The sequence below is a fragment of the Macrotis lagotis genome, chromosome X, assembly GCF_037893015.1.
Source record: "Macrotis lagotis isolate mMagLag1 chromosome X, bilby.v1.9.chrom.fasta, whole genome shotgun sequence".
Taxonomy (NCBI): domain Eukaryota; kingdom Metazoa; phylum Chordata; class Mammalia; order Peramelemorphia; family Peramelidae; genus Macrotis; species Macrotis lagotis.
Genome location: NC_133666.1, coordinates 70,525,960 through 70,545,040, shown reverse-complemented (window position 1 = coordinate 70,545,040; position 19,081 = coordinate 70,525,960). Strand labels below are relative to the sequence as shown.

The 19,081-nt window shown below is 42.7% G+C and overlaps 1 protein-coding gene across 6 annotated transcripts in view; it reads right to left on the bottom strand.

Moving 5' to 3' along the window:
• The window catches only part of LRCH2 (leucine rich repeats and calponin homology domain containing 2), a 113,675-nt gene extending 101,853 nt beyond the window's left edge, over positions 1–11,822 (bottom strand). For all 6 annotated transcript variants that reach the window (XR_012472622.1, XR_012472623.1, XM_074207582.1 and 3 more), the window contains exon 1: positions 11,252–11,822. Coding sequence is in view for 4 of the 6 variants with exons in the window: in XM_074207582.1 (XP_074063683.1) it covers positions 11,252–11,627 (376 nt within the window). In the remaining 2 variants the exon portion in view is untranslated. The remainder of the gene's footprint in view (positions 1–11,251) is intronic.
• Positions 11,823–19,081: the final 7,259 nt, after the last annotated feature.

The following is a 19,081-nucleotide window of genomic DNA, read 5'->3' as shown; positions in this document are numbered from 1 at the left end:
AGCATTAGGAAATCAGGGGAAGAAAAGGAAGTCCACATAGACCCATGCTTGGGGTGTCATCCCTTTGGTGTCCAGGTCACAGATGCCAAGGAACAAAAGAGGCTAGAAATACAGCAAATGGTGGCATTTTCAGAATCCAAAAATTCTTAACTTCGAACCTAAATTTCTCTTCCTCCAATAGAAACTCATACTCTTTTGCCCTGTTCTCATAAGCAACAGCAACAAGTTTTCCACTATTCACAATATGTGCCTTTAAATAATTGAATTACATTTCCCCTAGCTGGTCAGCTCTTCAGCAGTTTAAGTTTTGTTTCTTTAGCTTTTTTCTCATTGGTTGGTGAAATTAGACTTAATTCTAACATTTTTACCATTTCTTCTGGATCTTACCAAGCATATCCAAAATCCTACTTCTGTCATGGAGCTTATAACCAAATACTAGTAATATTTCTTTTCTCTAATGAGGAGTTTCATATAAATTAATTTTGCAAATAAAAGTTCCCTTTGTAAAGTGTACAGTACACTTGACCAGCTTCTGATACTGAACATACTAAACACAATTTAGCCTTTTCTTGATAACTCCCAATAATTCTAATTTGTGATTCCCAGGCAGTGATGCCTGCAGAGCCATGGAGACCTGGCTCCTTCTCTGCTAAGAGAGTCCAGAGATCTACAACTGTGGCCTATGTTCGGCAGCCTCTCCCAGCAGCTGGCTCTGCTTTGGGGAGGTGGAGGGCCTCTCTCCAGTCACTATTCGTCCTTTTAACATGTTCTTTCCAGTGTGACAATATAAGGTAGGGAAGAAGGATCCAGTAAGCATTTTACAAATATTACCTCACTTGATCCTCATAATAACCCCAAGCATAGGTGCTATTATTTTCATCCCCATTTTACAGGTGAGATAGATGAGGCAAGCAGAAGTGAAGTGATTTACTTAATGGCATATGGAGTTAGTAAGCATCTGAGGCCAAATGTGAATTCATGTCTTTTAATCTACTTCTAATTATAGGTCTAACATTTTATTTACTGTGCCTTCTAGCTGTCTCTAGCTAGCAGATCAAATAATTATGTTCCAAGAAATGAGAGAACTCTAAGTAAAAATAAAATAGCAGACATTAAGAAAATATTTTAGTTGCAATATACAGGATGTTCTAGAAAGGCTGACGACTGAGATACCATTAAAATCAGTCCACCAGAATCAGGATAGAAGAACCCCAAGAGATAGTTTGAGCAGGAACAATTAGAATAAACATTAGCCCAGGCACTGTGGGGGAGAAAGATGATATCAAAAATCATTCCCAAGCCTGGAAAGATTTGAATGAATTGATACTGAGTGAGATGAGCAGAACTAGAAAAACTTTGTACACCCTAACAGCAACATGGGGGTGATGATCAACCCTGATGTATTTGCTCATCCCTTCAGTGCAACAACCAAGGACAATTTTGAGCTATCTGCAATGGAGAATACCATCTGTATCCAGAGAAAGAACTATGGACTTTGAACAAGGATCAAAGACTATTACCATCAAATTAGAAAAAAAAAGCATTCTATATTTTTATGTAATTTTACTATCTCATACTTTATTTTTCTTCCTTCAGGATATGAGTTCTCTCTCATCACATTCCACTGAGATCAATGTATAACATGGAACCAATGTAAACACTAACTGAATGCCTTCTGTGGGGGGTGGGGGGAGGGAAGCAAGAATAGGGGAAAAATTGTAAAACTCAATAAATAAAATCTTTCTTTATAAAAAAAATCATTCCCAGATTTTAGAATTGGGAGGACAATAAAATGATCATACTATTCAAAATGATTGGAATACAGGACCGATGAAAGATAAAATATTCTAAGTCACACTCGATTTTGGGGGGACCGAGAACACATTCAACAGGAAAGATCCTAAAAAGTGTAGGAATTCCTAACATGGAGAATAGTAGAAGCAACTATAGAGGTCAAGAAGTCTGATCCCTTCATTTACAGGTGAGAAAACTGAAGCTGAGAGTGGTTATGTGATTTGCCCAGTCAGATAACTATTAAATAACTAAAGCAGCATTGGAACTTGGGTCTTCCTAATGCCCAAGTCCAGTACACTCTGCACCCCTGCTGGTCAGGAATCAAGTAGACTTGAGAAGTGGGAGATCTCCAGGCTGAAATGGACAGTGGAGAAACCCTGATCCAACTCCTTTATTTTACCTACAAAGAGAAAGCTGTGTAGCACAGAGGGTAAAAGTAATGGATCCAGAGTCACTTCACGAGGTGGGATATAGACAGGATCAACAAGCCCACTGCTCTTAGTGTGAAGAACATTCAGAGGGAGAGAGAGGAGGGCAGGGCAGGGGAGGGCAGGGCAGGGCAGGGCAGGGCAGGGCAGGGCAGAGCAGAGAAGAGAAGAGAAGAGAAGAGAAGAGAAGAGAAGAGAAGAGAAGAGAAGAGAAGAGAAGAGAAGAGAAGAGAAGAGAAGAGAGAAAGGTGGATGAGCTTTTAGGTAGTGCACCTTTTCTCAAATAGCTGTTAAAACTAACATTTGATATACGTGTTTTTAAAAACACTATAAAATGATTTATGAAAACTGCTAAAACTGCAAAGGCAACCAGACTCTCCAAGGAATAATTCATTCACATGAATCCTTCTGCAAGTGATAAGAGATATATAATGACCCCAAATTGGAACTAAATTTTCCCAAAGCTTCTAGTTATTTTCTTTGCCACCAAGCCATCAGCCAGATCGAAAGGATCAAAAAGAGAAGCCTATTTGTGTCAGTGAACATCCAGATCTGAATAATTCCAGTCCTTCAAGTGAGAGAATAGAACTAGTTGCAGAAGCAAAGGGGGCACCTTTATTAGTCAGACTGGCAGCTGAAACCTTCTCCCTTAGAATGGGAACTGTCTGGAAACAGGGACTGTCTGACTTTCTGTATATACCACCAGTTCTTACAGTAATGATTTTTGAACAGAGTAAGTGATTAATAAATGCTCTGTTCATTCATTTACTCATTTGCTCCTTCACATTGCACTGGCTCACTAAACCACAAAGGTCCTTGAATGCCTGGCCCTCTCCTTGGGGGGCAGGGCTATAGGCAGTCTCTGCCACACCCTCTGTTGAGTCTTTCAAAATTATACTGTCTTTAGCATGTTTGTATATATTTGTTTACAAGTTGTTTCCACCATTAGACTGAAAATTCCTTGAGAGCAAGGACTATGTTCTCTCTTGTTTTTCTTTGAATCAGAGTAGGGGTCAGCAAACTAGGACCAGATAGCACCTGTTTTTGTTCAGCCCTTGGGCCAAAAAGAGCTGTAACATTTTAAATAAAGTTTTGTTGTCTTAAAAATGTAAAAACTCTTCTTATATCACTGCTGTCTGCACTGATTACTGCATACTTTTGGTCCTCAGGCTCCAGTTTGTCAACCCCTAAAGTGGAGGATGAATGTGAGTTTTGATTATGGTCAGAAAAACTTTCTGTGATCATGTTAATATATATCAAAGGTATATATACATGAAAAATTAAGGCCAAGGGGTTTGAGGTAATAGTGTGTCCTTTTTTGTATGATTTTATTTATATTAAAGAATTGATTAAGGACTAATAATTGCTTTTTTAATATATATATATAATTCAGATGCTATTTTTTTAGCAAAAATTCTTTTTTAAAAAATTTTATTTAAGGGGCGACTAGGTGGTGCAGTGGATAGAGCACCAGCCCTGGAGTCAGGGGGACCTGAGTTCAAATTCGGCCTCAGACATTTCATAATTACCTAGCTGTGTGGCCTTTGGCAAGCCACTTAATCCCATTTGCCCTGCAAAAACAAAAAACCTAAAAAATTTTTTATTTAAGGCAATGGGGTTAAATGACTTGCCCATGGTCACACAGCTAGGCAATTATTAAGTGTCTGAGGCCAGACCTGAACTCAGGTCCCCCTGACTCCAGGGCCGGTGCTCTATCCACTGTACCACCCAGCTGCCCCTAGCAAAAAATTGTTTTGCATTGTCAACATACAAATATTCTTCAAAAGCTTACTTCAAAAATCATCAGCTTCATTACCACAAATACTTCATTACCACAAATAATTCATTTTTTTCAGCAAATAGAATTCAGATAATTTCTATACCTTGGAACCAAAATTATTGAAAATTGGTCATCACTGAAAAAAAATGAATCTGTCTCACATGAATTAACCACATAGAGGCTATGGAAGGCAGCAAAAGCAAAAAGAACAGGTAACTTAAAACAGATACTGTCTGTAAAGAATTTTGAAAACTTTAAAATGCTATAATTTCTGGCTATTCTCATTAAATATATACGTATTATATGATGATGTCGTGTCTCAAGTTTTGTGTTCAAGGCAAATATGTGTGCCTCTGTGTGTGTGTGTGTGTGTGTGTGTGTGTGTGTGTGTGTAGGTAGACAGACAGATGTAGTAACTAGGTACAATGTAAATCAGCCATGTAATGTGGTCAGCCAAAAATGTTAATATCCTAAGGAGTCTCTTCTGTTTGGTTGGAATCTGTGATTTTGGTGCAAGGAACTACCTGAGGAATTTCCCTCTACGAATACAGATTTGTATCTGCTCTGCAATCTTCAGAGTGTTAATATGTCTTTGACAATGGGAGCTGAAGTGACTTGCCCAGGATCACACAGTCAGTATGTGTCAGAAGCAGGACATACAAGTCACATTTTAAGTGGGACAATGATGAGTTGAAATATATCTGGAGGAAAGTCACCAGATGGGTTAAGGGGCCTCAAAACCATTCCAGGATGACTGAAGTAATAGGAAAAAAATACAGTGTAAGAGTGACTGACAAGCCTATCGCCAACTTCCAGCTCAGTGAATCACTTACCTTTAATGTGCCTCGGTTTTCATTTGTAAAATGGGAATGTTAAAATTTGTATTAACTAATCTCAAAAGGTTGTTGTGAAGATCAAATGAAATAAGGCATGCAAATTTATGCACTATCCACATGTTACACATAGACCAGAAAAACTGGGAGGGACATGACACATTCACATGGGGGACATGCTATCAAGTGAACGGAATTGGACTTTACCCTATAGGATCAGTGGGGAGAAGTTACAGGGAGGTAAAATTTAGCTCAACTAAAAAAACTGAGCAAGCTGCCTCATCAGGTAGCTGGTTTTCCCATCCTTTGGAATGGGAGTGGAGAGGTCATAAGCTGCTGCCAAGTAGGTTGTTGTAAAGGGAGCTTATTAATAAACTGAGGAGAGAGCAGAGTCATAATTGAAGCAGATGGCTTCAATCAAAACAAAAAATATCTAGGTCCTACTCTGTGTCCTACATCAATATTATTTTATATAGTCTACACAAAATTGCATTTCATTAGACTGACAAGTGGTGGGGTCTCCCTAATACAATGTTCAGTGTTTAGCCAGAGTGACATTGTAATGAGCCCATTAGCTACTAGAGTACTGTTCATCCTTAGGGAAGGCAAGGAGTAGGGTGGAGTACAATTACAGAAATTACTAAATACTCTTCAAGAAAGACCTGCTAAAAATCCACATTGGAAAAACCTCAATCATTTAGCCAGATGGCCTATAAAAAGGCATATAAGTCAAAAAAACAAAGTAAAAAATACTAGATTTGAATAAAAATCAACTATAGACCTAAAGCTTAAATGTAGCATAAAAGAGCTGGGGGTGGAGGGGGCAACAGAGGACCACAAGTTAAAACTTAAATCAAGGTGATTTGGATAGCATTTTGACATACTATCCGTCATCCTTCCTTCCTTATCATTAGGACTGATCAGTTTGGTCTAGAGAAGACCAATGAAAATGGCCAATAGATTTGAAAACATTGTACAAAAAAAAAGTTTAAAAGATCAGAACTATTTATTCTAGAGACAAGCTAGAGACAAAGCAACTACAGTCAAATCTTTGAAGGTTTTAAAGGATTTGCAGAGAATGCATGCATGCCAAAACTAAAGAAAATAGTTTTATATTACAGCAAAAAAAGATAGACAAAAGGTAGAATTTATTGAGAATGAATACAATCCACCAAAAAAAGTAAACTGAAGCAGATTTTTCAATCTTACCTGAAAAATACTTTACAGGCCAGTGTAACACACAGAGCACTAAATCTGAGTCAGGAAAGGCCTAGTTTCAAATCCTACCTTTGACACTTTAAGAGTGGTGAAACCCTAAAGCACTTTGTGCCTCTAAGCCTCAATTCTTTCATCTGTAAAATAGGGATAATATGTACATTATTCTGAAGATTAAATGAGGTAATATATGTAAAACATTTGAAAGTCCAATCCTACTTCTACTAATAATTCAGACTGCTTGAGGAGAGGCAAACCCAATCAGGTTAGGTGCAAGCTGATCAGTATTGGAACTGGACTTATGAATAAGGAAGGATGGAGGGAGAAAGGGAGGGAAGGAAGAGAAGGAGGGAGGGAGGAAGAAAGAATTATTGCTAAAAAGAAAAAGAACCAAGATAGAACCATTTAAAGAGGTCCTGTGAAATTATATGGATACTAATAATAAAAGTTACAACCAGTATTTATAAAGAACAAACCCATGTTCTAGCTTTTTGTTGTTATAGTACAGCCATAGACAGTAAATTGATAACACAAAATCAAAGGCTATGATCACTACCACTCATTAAGAGTTTTGAAAATGCCACCTTCCAATATGTCATACTAGAGCAGAAGCTCTTTAAAGAATCCAACTCAACAAACATTTGTTGTGCACTTACTCTGGATGAGGTGCTACACTCATCAAAACCTTTCCATGCCTGTTTTAACTCAAAAGGTTGCTTGAAGCTCAAAGGCAGGATTTGAAACTAGCGTCTTCCTTACTCCAAATATAACATCATAAATTCACTGTTTCAGGAAGCTTCTGTGCAAGTGCAATAATGAAAACTGATCAATCCCGGCTCTCAAGGATATGGAACTCTGTAAGGGATTTTTTTTCAACTTGTCTTCTCAATGGGGGGGGGGGGGGAACGTGAGAATTCAGAACTAAAATAAAATAAAATTGGATTAAATCTAAAGAAGGAAATAAGATACATATACAAATAAGCATAAGACAGTCTGTAATTGGTGTTCAGGGGCTATCCAGGCAAAACTCCATTCGAAAATCTGAATATGGGAGGATCTATTTCAGGTGAGGAGATTAGGGAAGGCTTAAGAAGGAGATTCCAACCTACTGGGCCTTGAAGGAACCTGATTTTTTAGGCAAAATGGACAAGGTCATGGCACAGAGCATGTCCATCCCCAAAGACAGGATCAGAGAATAGAACATAAGTCCAGTATGAAAGCTGGGGTGTTATATTAGAGTCAAATTGTAAAGCCAGGCTAACTCTATTTTACCTGAGAAGTGGGAGGGAATCACAGGCCTATGAGTAGCCAAAAGACACATTTGTGCATTAGGATGATTGCACAAGGATGATTTTGAGAAAGAAGATAGTGGAGAAAGGGTGAAAGAGGGTTATTTATTGAAGTCAAAGTCTGAAATAGGGCTAAAAACAAAGTATATAGGTGGAAAGCCAGAGGGGTGGGAAAGCAATTTGGAGGAAGAATAGACAAGATGTAAGAAAAGTCATTCAGTTAATCAAGGGATATAGGATGTAAGGGAGTAGTCAAAGATTTGAAGTTAAAGTAACAGGAAGGAAGGCAGAGCAGCCATCAAGAGAAATTAGGAAGGTGAAAGGAATGGTATGTTTTAGGGGAAAGTCAAGGTGTTTGAGGAGATGATATCATATACTGCAGGTAAAAGTGTGAGACTGGACACTCAGGTTAATGAAAAGGTATGATAAAGTCTGAGGCATAGATGAAACTGCAATGGGAGACAATATCAAGAGAGAAGAGAATAATCAGAGACTGAAAGCCGAGGTGAGAACTTAGCAGGACACTGATGTTTAGTAGCAGTATAATAGTAAGAAGAATATCATGTAGCATTTCTGTAGCACTTTACTGTTATCCCACAGTCTCATAATCTCTATGGAAAGTAGTTGCTATTATTATTCCCCATTTGGATAAGGAAATTTGAGCAAATGGAGATTAGGTGATTTTCCCAGGGCCACAAAACCCCAGGGTCTGAGTCCAAGAGGGAGCTATCAGACAGAGAACTGAGAGAGCAGTATCATGGATGCTAAGGGAAGGCAAAATAGCAACAAGGGGATAAGGAAGCAATCTAAGATTTTGCAGAAAGCTCAAGATATAAAAAACAAAAACATCAGCAACCAAATATTTCCTGGGTAACATAAAAAAAAAATAATAACTGAAGTTTAAAACCATAGTGATGTAGAGAAAGAATTAATATTAATAATCTAATTCTGCCCTTCGATCTCATCTGTGCCACTTGGGGGTACCACAGTTTAAGGATATCAGGATGTCAACGAGCTAGAGAATTTCCAGAGGAAGGGAACCCAGATGGCACAGAGATCCATATGATATGTGAAGCACTCCTGGGAACTAAGAATGTTTTACTTACAGAGGAAAATAAAGAGTGATCACTTTATTTGAGGGACTGACATGTTGAAGAACTAAATTGGTTCTGTTTGGCACCAGGTGGCAGAACCAGGAGCAATGGGAAGTCAGTTGTAAAGGCTCCATTTGGACTTGATGTAGAGGGTGGGGAACATCTAAACCAGTCCATACATGCAACATTATTACATTTTATTATTCTACTTTTTGGTAATGTGGGTTCACCATAATGCTAAATAAATATAAAATGCTATATGCAGGACTTGCCAAGGTTTTGTTGGATAATTTGGCCCAGAAGAGCTAAAAGGCTGGACAGCCATGCTGTAACATCAGATCTACTCACAGGTGGAACACTCTGTCTTGAAAGACAATCTATTCACCTTTTCAGGGATCTTTGGGGATGGATGATTTGGACTACAGGTGAAGTTTGCTATCCCTGATTTTGACTTAAATTCTCTGCTAAATCTGAGCAAATGAATGAAAAGTCAAGAACAGGATCTTGGAAGCTTCTAAATTCTAAATAATAAACTGGTTTGCTTAATGTATGTACAATTCCAGGAATTGTCAAATGAACATAAGAATCCAACACATCAGACCGATCACTGCACAAAAATGTATCCATGCCTTCTCTAAGCAAGGGACACAGTAGGTTCTTAGGAGAGAGGAGATATGATTCAGTGTTGAAAGACACTAGTCAATCTAGTCAAGGGAAACAAAGATAAAGACAGGACTAGCTGTTCTGTAAGTTCTTTTCTATTTCTGACAATCTTTGATTTTCATTTGATATTTTTTATTTTGATTCTATTTTTGTATATAAAAAGAAAGATACAAGAAAGCACAAATACCAAATACAGAGTATATAAAAATAACAGAGGAGACTAAAAAGAGAAAAAGTTCACTGTGGGCTGGAATGGTCAAAGAGGTTTTCACAAAGAAAGCAAGCTAAACCTTTAAAAAAGTATGTACAAATTAGGACAATACAAAGGAAAAGAAACAGCTTGTACAATTTTTTTGTGAGAATCAATGAGTGTGACTGGAACAGTGAGTTGGAAAAGGAGAGCCAAAATTAAGGGAAATTGCTCAGAAAAGTGTAGGCAGTGGAGGTTGTGATAACCAGGCTAAGTCTAACCTTTATCCCATATGTAATGGGGACCTGCTGAAAGTTAATCAAGAATAACTCCTTGTAATCCTGTGTCTTGAAGGGGTACAGGACAATCTGATCTTCAAACATCATCAGAAAGAATGAAAAAGAACTCAGAGCATGATAACAAAAAAGCTCCTTCCATATCTATTGTGATGTTCGGGGGATACATTTCATGTGAGAAGACATTTGGCAAGTTGCACAAAGTACATGACCATCCTTAGACATCACCATATCAACCACAACAGTTACAAGGGTTTTTCTAATTGCCCCAGGTTTTAAAAGCCTTATCCCATCTCCAAGGACTTGTTATGTTGTTTATGTTCTGTGGGACAATCTGCATTATATTTGTCTGTATACACATCTTCTGATATCCACTAGATTTTAAGACTATTCAAAGCTGGGGCTATACCTTGGCTCCAATGCCCAGGAGGGCCCTTAAACCACAAATGTCTGTTCCATGATAGAATTGAAAGTTGCCAGGACTGAAGAAGAGATTTCAGGTGAAATCCTAATTAGAGAATTGTAGATCTAAAAGGGGAAAAAGATCTCTGGTGCTTTGCTAGTTTCTGGGTGACCCTGGAGCAGCAATCACTGTACTTGAACTCAGTTCCCTTTCCAGGCTCTTTGTCATCCCTTTATGGGGATTGTCTTGGTAAAGATCCTGGAGGGCTTTGCCATTCCCTTCTCCAGCTCATTTTACAGATGAGGAAACTAAGGGAAACAGGGGGAAGTGACCAGCTCAGGGCCTCTTGGCCAAGTACGTGGCTGAGATGTAGGCCAAGTTGCAAATTTTAGGCTTCCTGACTTTGGGCCCCACACTGAGTGCAGGGGACTGGGTCCCAATCCTCGCTGTCAACTGAATTTGGGCAAACAAGCTTTGTGGGCCTTGTACTATCTCCCAGGGCTATCTGGAGGCCGGGATGTAAAGCCTGGATCAGGTGGGCTAATGTCAGTGCTCGCCTTGTTGAATTTCCCCAAAGGCAGCAGGCCCTCAAGTTGGTGCAAGAGCTCTGAGCTCTTGTCTCACTCTGCCAATTCCCAGTCAAGCCTGGAGGCTTTGTAGTGGCCCTGGGTGACCGACTTCGGCTGCGATTTAGGTCTGCCTGGCAAGTGGGCAAGCGTGCAAAATGAGACAGCAAGCCAGGGGCCCTTTCCATCACACCCTCCAAAACCATGTAGCCCCTGGCTGGGGGCAAGGGGAGGGCAGACAAGTCAGTGCCCAGAGGCTGCCGGCCAGGGCTGGAAAAGAAGTCTGCAGGCTGCGGGGCCCGGGCCCGCTGGAGGGGAACAATATGATGGCTCCTTTCCCACTCAGACGCATCCGCATGCCCAGCTGCGCGTTCGGGTGAGCCTCCTCCGAGGGCCGGCAGACAATGACCCCGGGGCCCGGCACGCCGTGGGCGCTTAAGCCCTGGCCTCCCGGACACTCGCGGGCTTTGCCGGGGCTGCGGGGCGCTCCGATGAGGCCAAGGCCCGCTCGCCGTCCTGGGGAGGCGGCGGGGGAACCCCCAAAGCAGCCGCCCGGCGCGCTGAGGCCCGGGTGGCTCCCGCCCCTCGGCCGGCCGCGTCGTCCCGCCGCGCCCCCGGGGCCGGGGACAATGCGGGCAGCCCGCCTGCTCGGGGATGCCCGGCCCAAAGCCCCCCCCCCCCCCGGCCCGCGCCCCGGCACCTGCTTGCGTGGTGTCGCTGAGGTCGTAGCCGCAGCCCGGGAAGTCGCGCAGCTTGCGGCCGCTGAGGCTGAGGATGCCCGACGTGCCCGCCTCCTCCAGGGCCCGGTCCAGGCTGCGGCCGGCCGCCGGCGGGGGCGGGGGGCCGCCGCCCGGGGGCCACTGCGGCCCTCCCGCCAGGCCCGACGGCGGACCCCCCAGCGCCGACCCCGGGCCCGAGCCCGCCGCCGCAGCCGCCGCGCCCGCCGCGCCCGCCGCGCCCGCCGGCCCTGGAGCCGGGCCGCCGCCGCCGCCGCCGCCGCCGCCACCGCCGCCCCCCGGCCCGCCGCCCCCCGCGCCGCCGCCGCCGCCGCCGCCGCTGCCCTGACTCGCCGCCATGTTCCCGGGAGCCAGCTGAGCAGGCGAGCGAGTGGCTCTCGTGGGGGAGTGTGCGTGCGCGTGTGAGTGCGTGAGGGTGCGTGAGCGTGTGAGTGTGCGAGGGGGAGAGAGCAGAAAGCGGGGATGCAGAGCCCCGGGCGGCAGAGAAAGGGGCCGGGGAGGCGCCGGCCCCCGCTACAATACTCCGAGCCCAGCGGGGGCTGTGGGGTGGGGAGCGGCCGCGGCGCGCATGCGCCGCCGCGGCTCTGCCGGGCGGGGGGCGCGGAGGGGGGCGGGGCGCAGCGGGAGGAGGGGGGCCGAGGGAACAGGGCCCGGACTGCCGCCCCGCGCGCCGCGGGGGGGGGGGGGCGCCAGCCCCCATCCTAGAGGGGGCGCCCGAGGGCTCCTGAGCTGGGGAGAGGGGGGAATATTGGGGCAGGAACCCCCCATCCGGCAGAGGGGGCGGGGCGAGGGTTCGCAGAGCCTGGGATGCGAGCTGCGGGGCGGGGCAGGGAGCGGCGGACACGGGTCCCCCCATCTGGCCAGGGGATGACCCGGGGGCTCCCGAAGTAGTGCCGGAACCTGCTTCGGCTCAGCTCTGGCCCGCGGGAGTTGAGGGCTGCCGGCGGGGGAGGGGGTGAGCAACGGGGGAAGGGCCGGGGGGGACCCAAGCAGGAAAGGCAAGTGACAGCTGCAAACAGAAGGTCAGGGTGAGCTCACTGTCCTCAAGGGGGGCGTGGGGTGGTGGAAAGGTCCTCCGAGCAGTATCGCCAAGGAGAGCCGTGAGCGAAGAATAGCTGCTGCACGACCCGAGAAGCCCTGATCGCCGCGGCCACCTGGTCTGGTAACCCCCTCCCACCCCTCCTCCTCTTGTCTCCCAAAGTGCGAGGGCGACTCGTCCCGCAGATGAAAAGAAGAGATCGCGGCCAAGTGTGGGGCCCCCAGCACCTGCTGCCGCCCGGACCCGGCTCCGCCAGGACTCTGAAAAATAAAGGCGCCCGCTGGGCTTGTTTGGACCAGAAACTTGAAGTCCTGGCTCCCAACTCCTCCCCCCCCCAACCCCCGACGGCAGGCGGACTGGCCGCGAACCAGCCTGCATTGGAGCGTGGGCACACACAGATGCCTTCTGTTCGCCAGAGTCCTCATGAGCAGCGCCCTGTTTGCGCCAGCACCGGGCCTGGCACCTCTGTAATCGGGCCCCTTGGCTGAGGCTCCTCAGTGGCCCATTAGGCCCTGGCTTCCTCAGCTGAGCCAATTAATGCAAGTCTCATGAAAGGGAAAGTGCCAGAGAAAGCTTTAGGGGACCCAGGAGATAGGGTGGGACTTCCAAATTAGATGACTTAGTGAGACCTTAGCCAAGTCCTTTAACATCTCAGCACCTGTTTTTTCTCCTTAGTAAAATCTAGGAGGTGTGCACACTCTTGTGTGCCCTGAGATCTCAGAACCTACTTTCCAACTTCAAAGTGTTCCTGGGGTGGAGCCAATGATAAACGAATTTACCTAAACCAAAGTAGGAAAAGGTGGGAAGACTCCACTGGCCAAAATCCCTCAGAATTCATCTGCCAAACCCTGGGGACTAATTGACCCACTCAGTCTGGGCTGCTCTCCTCCAGACGGTCGTGCTGAAATCCTTAGGGCAAAAGAAAAATTCTTTTAAAAAAATCATGAGAAGTGAAAGGGGGCAAAATAGATTGGGGGGGGGTGCTTTTATAGCCCTCAGGCCAACAATGAGGATGGAGGATGTCTGCCAACTATCTCCCTGCTTCCCTGAAACGTGTGTGGGGGGGGGGGGGGAGTGCGATTTCCTGAAGGGAGAAAAACAGAATAGGCTTGGTCAATGTAAGTGAAATTGGGAACCAGTGACCTAGATCAAGATAATATGTCATTGAGGTGGCAAAATGAAATGGAATGGCCGAGTTCCTTTTGCTAGATTACTAGTATTTAATAGAATACCACCTCCCAGTGTACACATAGGGCTTTTCATTATGTTTCTTTGGAAGCCCTTTCCAAGCTTTGTCCAAAGTTCAGATGAATCCAAGCGAGCAGCATAAGCACTGGAAGGCAATTTCTAGCCCAGGCAACATGTTTAACAAATAGAGCATCTTTAATCTACTACAACTTCTGTAAGAATAGCAAGAAAATGGAATTTCCCCCTCCAGATGGTAGACATGATGGTCAGATGCCTATAAATTCTAACACAGGCATAACTAAGAAAATAAGGAGGGATTCAGAAAACATGGTTAGCTCACATCTGTCCCTGACCTTCCACAGCCCACTGAATCTACAATGCCCAAATAATCCACACTAACCAACTCCAGTGCTGATGGGCTGATGGAAATATAGAGGGTGGGCTGTACTATATTATCATATTCAAATTAGATCTGCCAAAAAGGGGGCGAGAAGATAATGGAATGGATAACAAGCCAGAAAGCTCCCTCTGCCCCAGCAGGCACAGAGATTCCAATGAGCTAGAACCAGAATACAGGCTTCATTGTCAGAAGGGGTAGATATCTAGATTTCTTTTTATTTACACTAAACTATTAACCTACCTGATCCAAAGTCACACTACCATCTAAAGCTAAGGGGCCTAGACAAGGACATCTATTCTAGATATGGGGACAGCCAATGATAAAGCAAAGAGCCAAGAAATGAACAGGGAACTACCAAGAAAACATGGAAAACTGAAAATCTTACCAAAAAAAATGATTGTTGAAAACTATCATTGCATAAAGTTGGAATAATAAATAAATATTAAACACTTTAAAAAAACAAGGGAGAAGATGGAAGATAGAGTGAGAAGGTAATAAATGTAGTAAGGGACTAGATTAGAAAACAAATTAAAAATCAAAGGACTTTATTTTTAGGGTAGCTAGGTGGTACAATGGCTACAACTGGAGACCGAGAGTCAGGAAGACCTAAATTCAAATTTGGCCTTACACACTAGCTGTTCAATCCAGGCCAATTCACTTAACCTCTGTTTGCCTCAGTTTCCTCATCTATAAAGTGGTATAATAAAGGACCTACCTCCCTGGATTGTTGTAAGGAGTAAAATTATCTTTATAAAGAGATTGGCATTCTCCTTGGCATGTCATGGGCACTATGTAAATGCTACCTATTGTTATTTGATCCTGGAAGTAATAGAGAGCCATTGGTTTTTATTGAGGAGGGAAGGATGACAAGGTAAGATTTAGGAAAATCACTTTTGCAGCTTAGTAGAGGATGAATCAAACTGGAGAGAGACTTGAGTCAGGCAGAACCTCCCCCCCCCCACACACACACACACAGCAACTATTGCTATATCCAGGTGTAAGGTGAAGAAGGGTGGGTGGGTACATATTTCAGAGATATTGCAAAAATGAAATATGTAGGCTTTGGCGACCAATTGAATATGGAGGGTAACAAATAGTAAGAAAACTATAACACTCAGGTTGTAAATCTGAGGGACTGGGAGGATCATGGGGCCCTAAAAAAGGAATAGAGAAGTTTCAAAAGGGGAAGGATCCAAGGGTGGTGAGAAATCATTAGTTCTGTTTTGCATATGAGCTTAAGTTGTCTACAAAGCATCCAGGTGAAAATATCCAATCAACCCTTGGTGATGGGGGATTAGCAGTTGGAAGGGAAAACTCAGGCTGAATATGTAGCATACAAATGATAATTATACCCATGTGGGACTTGAAGTATCCATGCACAACAAGTATAGAGAGGAAAGAAAAAAAGGCCCAGAATAGAACCTTGGCAGCCACCCACAATTAAATGGCTGGACCTAGACAAGGGTTCTGCTAAGGAGCCTGAGGAAGTAGAGAACATTAAGCACCCATGGGAAGATCAGAACTTAAAAACCGACAAGTTCAGGACTCTTTTCATTGTACAAAAATTCTTGCTTTATAATTAGTTTTGCTAAAAAGTCCCTTTACATGAGTTTCCTTTGTGTATTTAAAATATAATTTGTTTAACTTATGATATATTAATGTTGTGGTGTACCATTGATCTATAAGAAATCATGAGCAGCTGGACTTTAGAAAAGTCGGAAAAGACTTGTATTAACTAATGCTGAATAAAATGAGCAGACCAGGACACAGTAATAGCAACATTGTGAGATGGATCAACTATGAGGGACGCAGTTCCTCTCAACAGCTCAGTGATCAAAGACAATCCTTAGACACTTGTTATGAAGAATGACATCCACATCCAGGGAAAAAAACCACACTGGAGTTTGAATGCAGAGCAAAACAATGCTCATTTTTTTATTCTCATATGTTTTTTCTTTCTTTCTTATGGTTCTTTCCCCTTAGTCCTAATTCCTCTTTCACAACTTGACTAATACAGAAATATATTAAGCATGATTGCTTATGTTAAACAGATTGTTCTCAGCCATGGGGAAGGGGAAGGGAAGAGAAGGTAGTAGAAAAATGTTGAACTCATAACCTTGCAAATGGATAAATGCCCTTCGAATTATTCCTAATTTTGATTCCCTCCAGAGATCCTGGCATTCTATAATTGTCAGCTATATAGCATCACCAAGAGAATACTGGTATAAAAAAAAAAAAAAGATAAGCTCTTGTAACGGAGTAATTTGATATCACAGTTTCCCAAAGGCAGTATAGTCATATCTCCATTCTATTACCTTTAATTCAACTAACATTTATTAGGCATGTACTATGTTCAGAGCCCTATATTAAATACTAGATATACTGTTCCTGTGCGGAAAGTTAAACGAGTTTCTTCTGAATGAATATGAAAATCACAGAGGATATACAGTAGGATTTGAGAGAGGGGAAAACCTCGATATAATCAGCACAATATCTACAGTATCCATAAACAAGAACATCTGGAGGGCCTAACTACTCAGAGGGAATTCCTCCTCCATTAAATGGACTGACCCATAAACAATATCACACGTATAGAAATTAGCCAGTGTCTTAGTATTCAAGGATGCCCGCTAATACATCATGTTAATCTGACTGGATGGCTTAGTCACTCCAATTTCCAGATTCTGCCTGAAGGACTGCTTTAGTACTGACAAGGTAGGCTCAGGAATGGGATGGAGGCTTGTCAGGTGGCAGTTCTGTCTGAGACCATTCTTCCCTATCTATGTTTACCTTGGAGAATTTATTTTTTCCATGACATTAGAATTTATTTTTGTTTTTTGATTCTTCTAACATGAGCTTAGTAATAGAGAAATGGCCATTATCCCAAAGTTTCCGTTAGTACTAAATAACAGCTTGTTGCTTAAAGGTACCAGCTTTAAAGGTACCACTCTATGGGTACCACTTTATGGGGTGGCACCATAATAGGACTCATACACATATCTGCTTTTCAGCAAACTCCAAAGTAATAACTGATTTTTAGAGGCCAAGATGTTTATGTATTAAACTATAGCAACAACAGTATTATTTAAAATAGCAATGTGGCAATAACATCCAAACCAGGTTCTTACTCATTGTAGTACCAATAAGACAAATTCAGAACATTTTTCTTGTAGACTAAAAGGGCAGAGGTTGGATAAGCAACTTTCTAGTTTCACTTGACCCTTTGGCTCTAATAGATGAGAGTAGTTTTCTTTCAAGAACTCTTGCTAACCAATTGTTAGGGATGTTACAGAGATTCCTTTTCAGCAATCGCCTTAGTTAGACTTCTTTGTAAAAATGGTGTTGAAAAAGATGAATAAACCTAGGAGGAACCCCTTAATATGGAAAGAGTAGACCTGGGTTCAAATCTCAGTTCTACTACTTCCCACTTGTTGTAACCTTAGACAACTAAGTCTTTGGGTCTCACTTTGCTCATCTATAAGAGAATGGATTAGATCAGAGGTTTTTGGAGTCTGTGAACTTGTTTTCATAATATTTTGATAAATATAATTCAATATATTTAGTTTCCTTGATAGTCCGATTTATTCTACTCTATTCAATTTAAAACATTCTTCTAAGAAGGGGTCCATAGGCCTCACCAGACTAACAAAGGAGATGGACCATAACATACAAAAAGAAGTCATAATTTTCATAGCTTGGTCAACCATACCTCAATTGATGGGCATTCTCTTAAATTCCAATTTGTTGTCACATCAAAAATGGCTATGAATATTTTTGTAATTCTTTTTTTTTAGGTTTTTGCAAGGCAATGGGGTTAAGTCGCTTGCCCAAGGCCACACAGCTAGGTAATTATGAAGTGTCTGAGGTCGGATTTGAACTCAGGTCCTCCTGACTCCAGGGCTAGTGCTCTATATACTGCACCACCTATCCGCCCCTATTTTTGTAATTCTAACATACTTGGAGTGTGATTTAATTTGCTTAAAATTATCTCTCCCTTAATCTCCCTTCTTTCTTATCCCCCCACTTCCATCTCCTCTTTCCATCCTGTTGCAGTTGATTTTTTGTTGTTTGTCCTTCCTTCTCAAAAAGGACCAATGGCATTAAGAAGTGATGTCAACTTGACAGAGTACTGGATTTAAGTGAAGCAGGGTTGTACAAATTCACCAGCCTCATTCTTTCCTACAGGACCATCTGGTTCCAGGGCAAGAGATAGATCAGGATGACTGTAGATAGCCCCTTCTTTCCCTCCTATTTCCCTATTGAAAGATCTCTGAATATGCCTGTATTTGTATCTATGTATTCTTCCCTCCCCTTTTACCAATTCAGATAAGAATGAGTTTCAAATATCAACTTTTTTCCCCTCAATTTCACTTCTTTTTTGTACAGACTTCTACTTGCATGCCTCATTTATGTAAAATAATTTACTTTCCCTTTTCAGTCTTCTTTTCAGATGATCAGAACATAACAGAACCACTCCCAGGGCTTTGGTCTTAAACTGCTTCTATGAACCTGATGTTGAGAGGGATCAGGAAAGGCCACATGTATCATCTCCCTAAAATTGAATATAATTACTTTATCCTTGTTTAGTCCCTTATCATTTTTATTCTAGTTTAGCTTTTTATGCATTTCTTAACTCTTGTTCCTCCATAGCTCTGATCTTTTCTTTAGGAATGCTTGGAAGTCCTCTCACTAAAGATTCCATTTTTTAACCTATAGCATTATATGCAGTTTAGCTGGAAAAGTTATTCTTAGTTATATTCCTACATCCTTTGTCTTTTGAAACATCCCATCCCAAACTCTGCTCCTCTAGAAAGATGACTGCTAAATTCTGTGTGATCATGACTGTGGCTCTTTGGTTAAAGCTTTTTTTCCTGACTGCTTATACGATTTTATTTCTTTGACCTGGAATTTGGGGTTATGATGTTACTGAGGATTTTCATTTTAGATTGTATTTTTTTCCAGGTGATGATTAATAAACTTTCTAGTTTCACTTGACCCTTTTGGCTCTGATAGATCAGAGTAGTTTTCTTGCAAGAACTCTTGAAATATAGCATCTAGGGGCAGCTAGGTGGTGCAGTGGAGCACCAGCTCTGGAGTCAGGAGGACCTGAGTTCAAATCCAACCTCAGACATTTAATAATTACCTAACTGTATGACCTTGGGCATT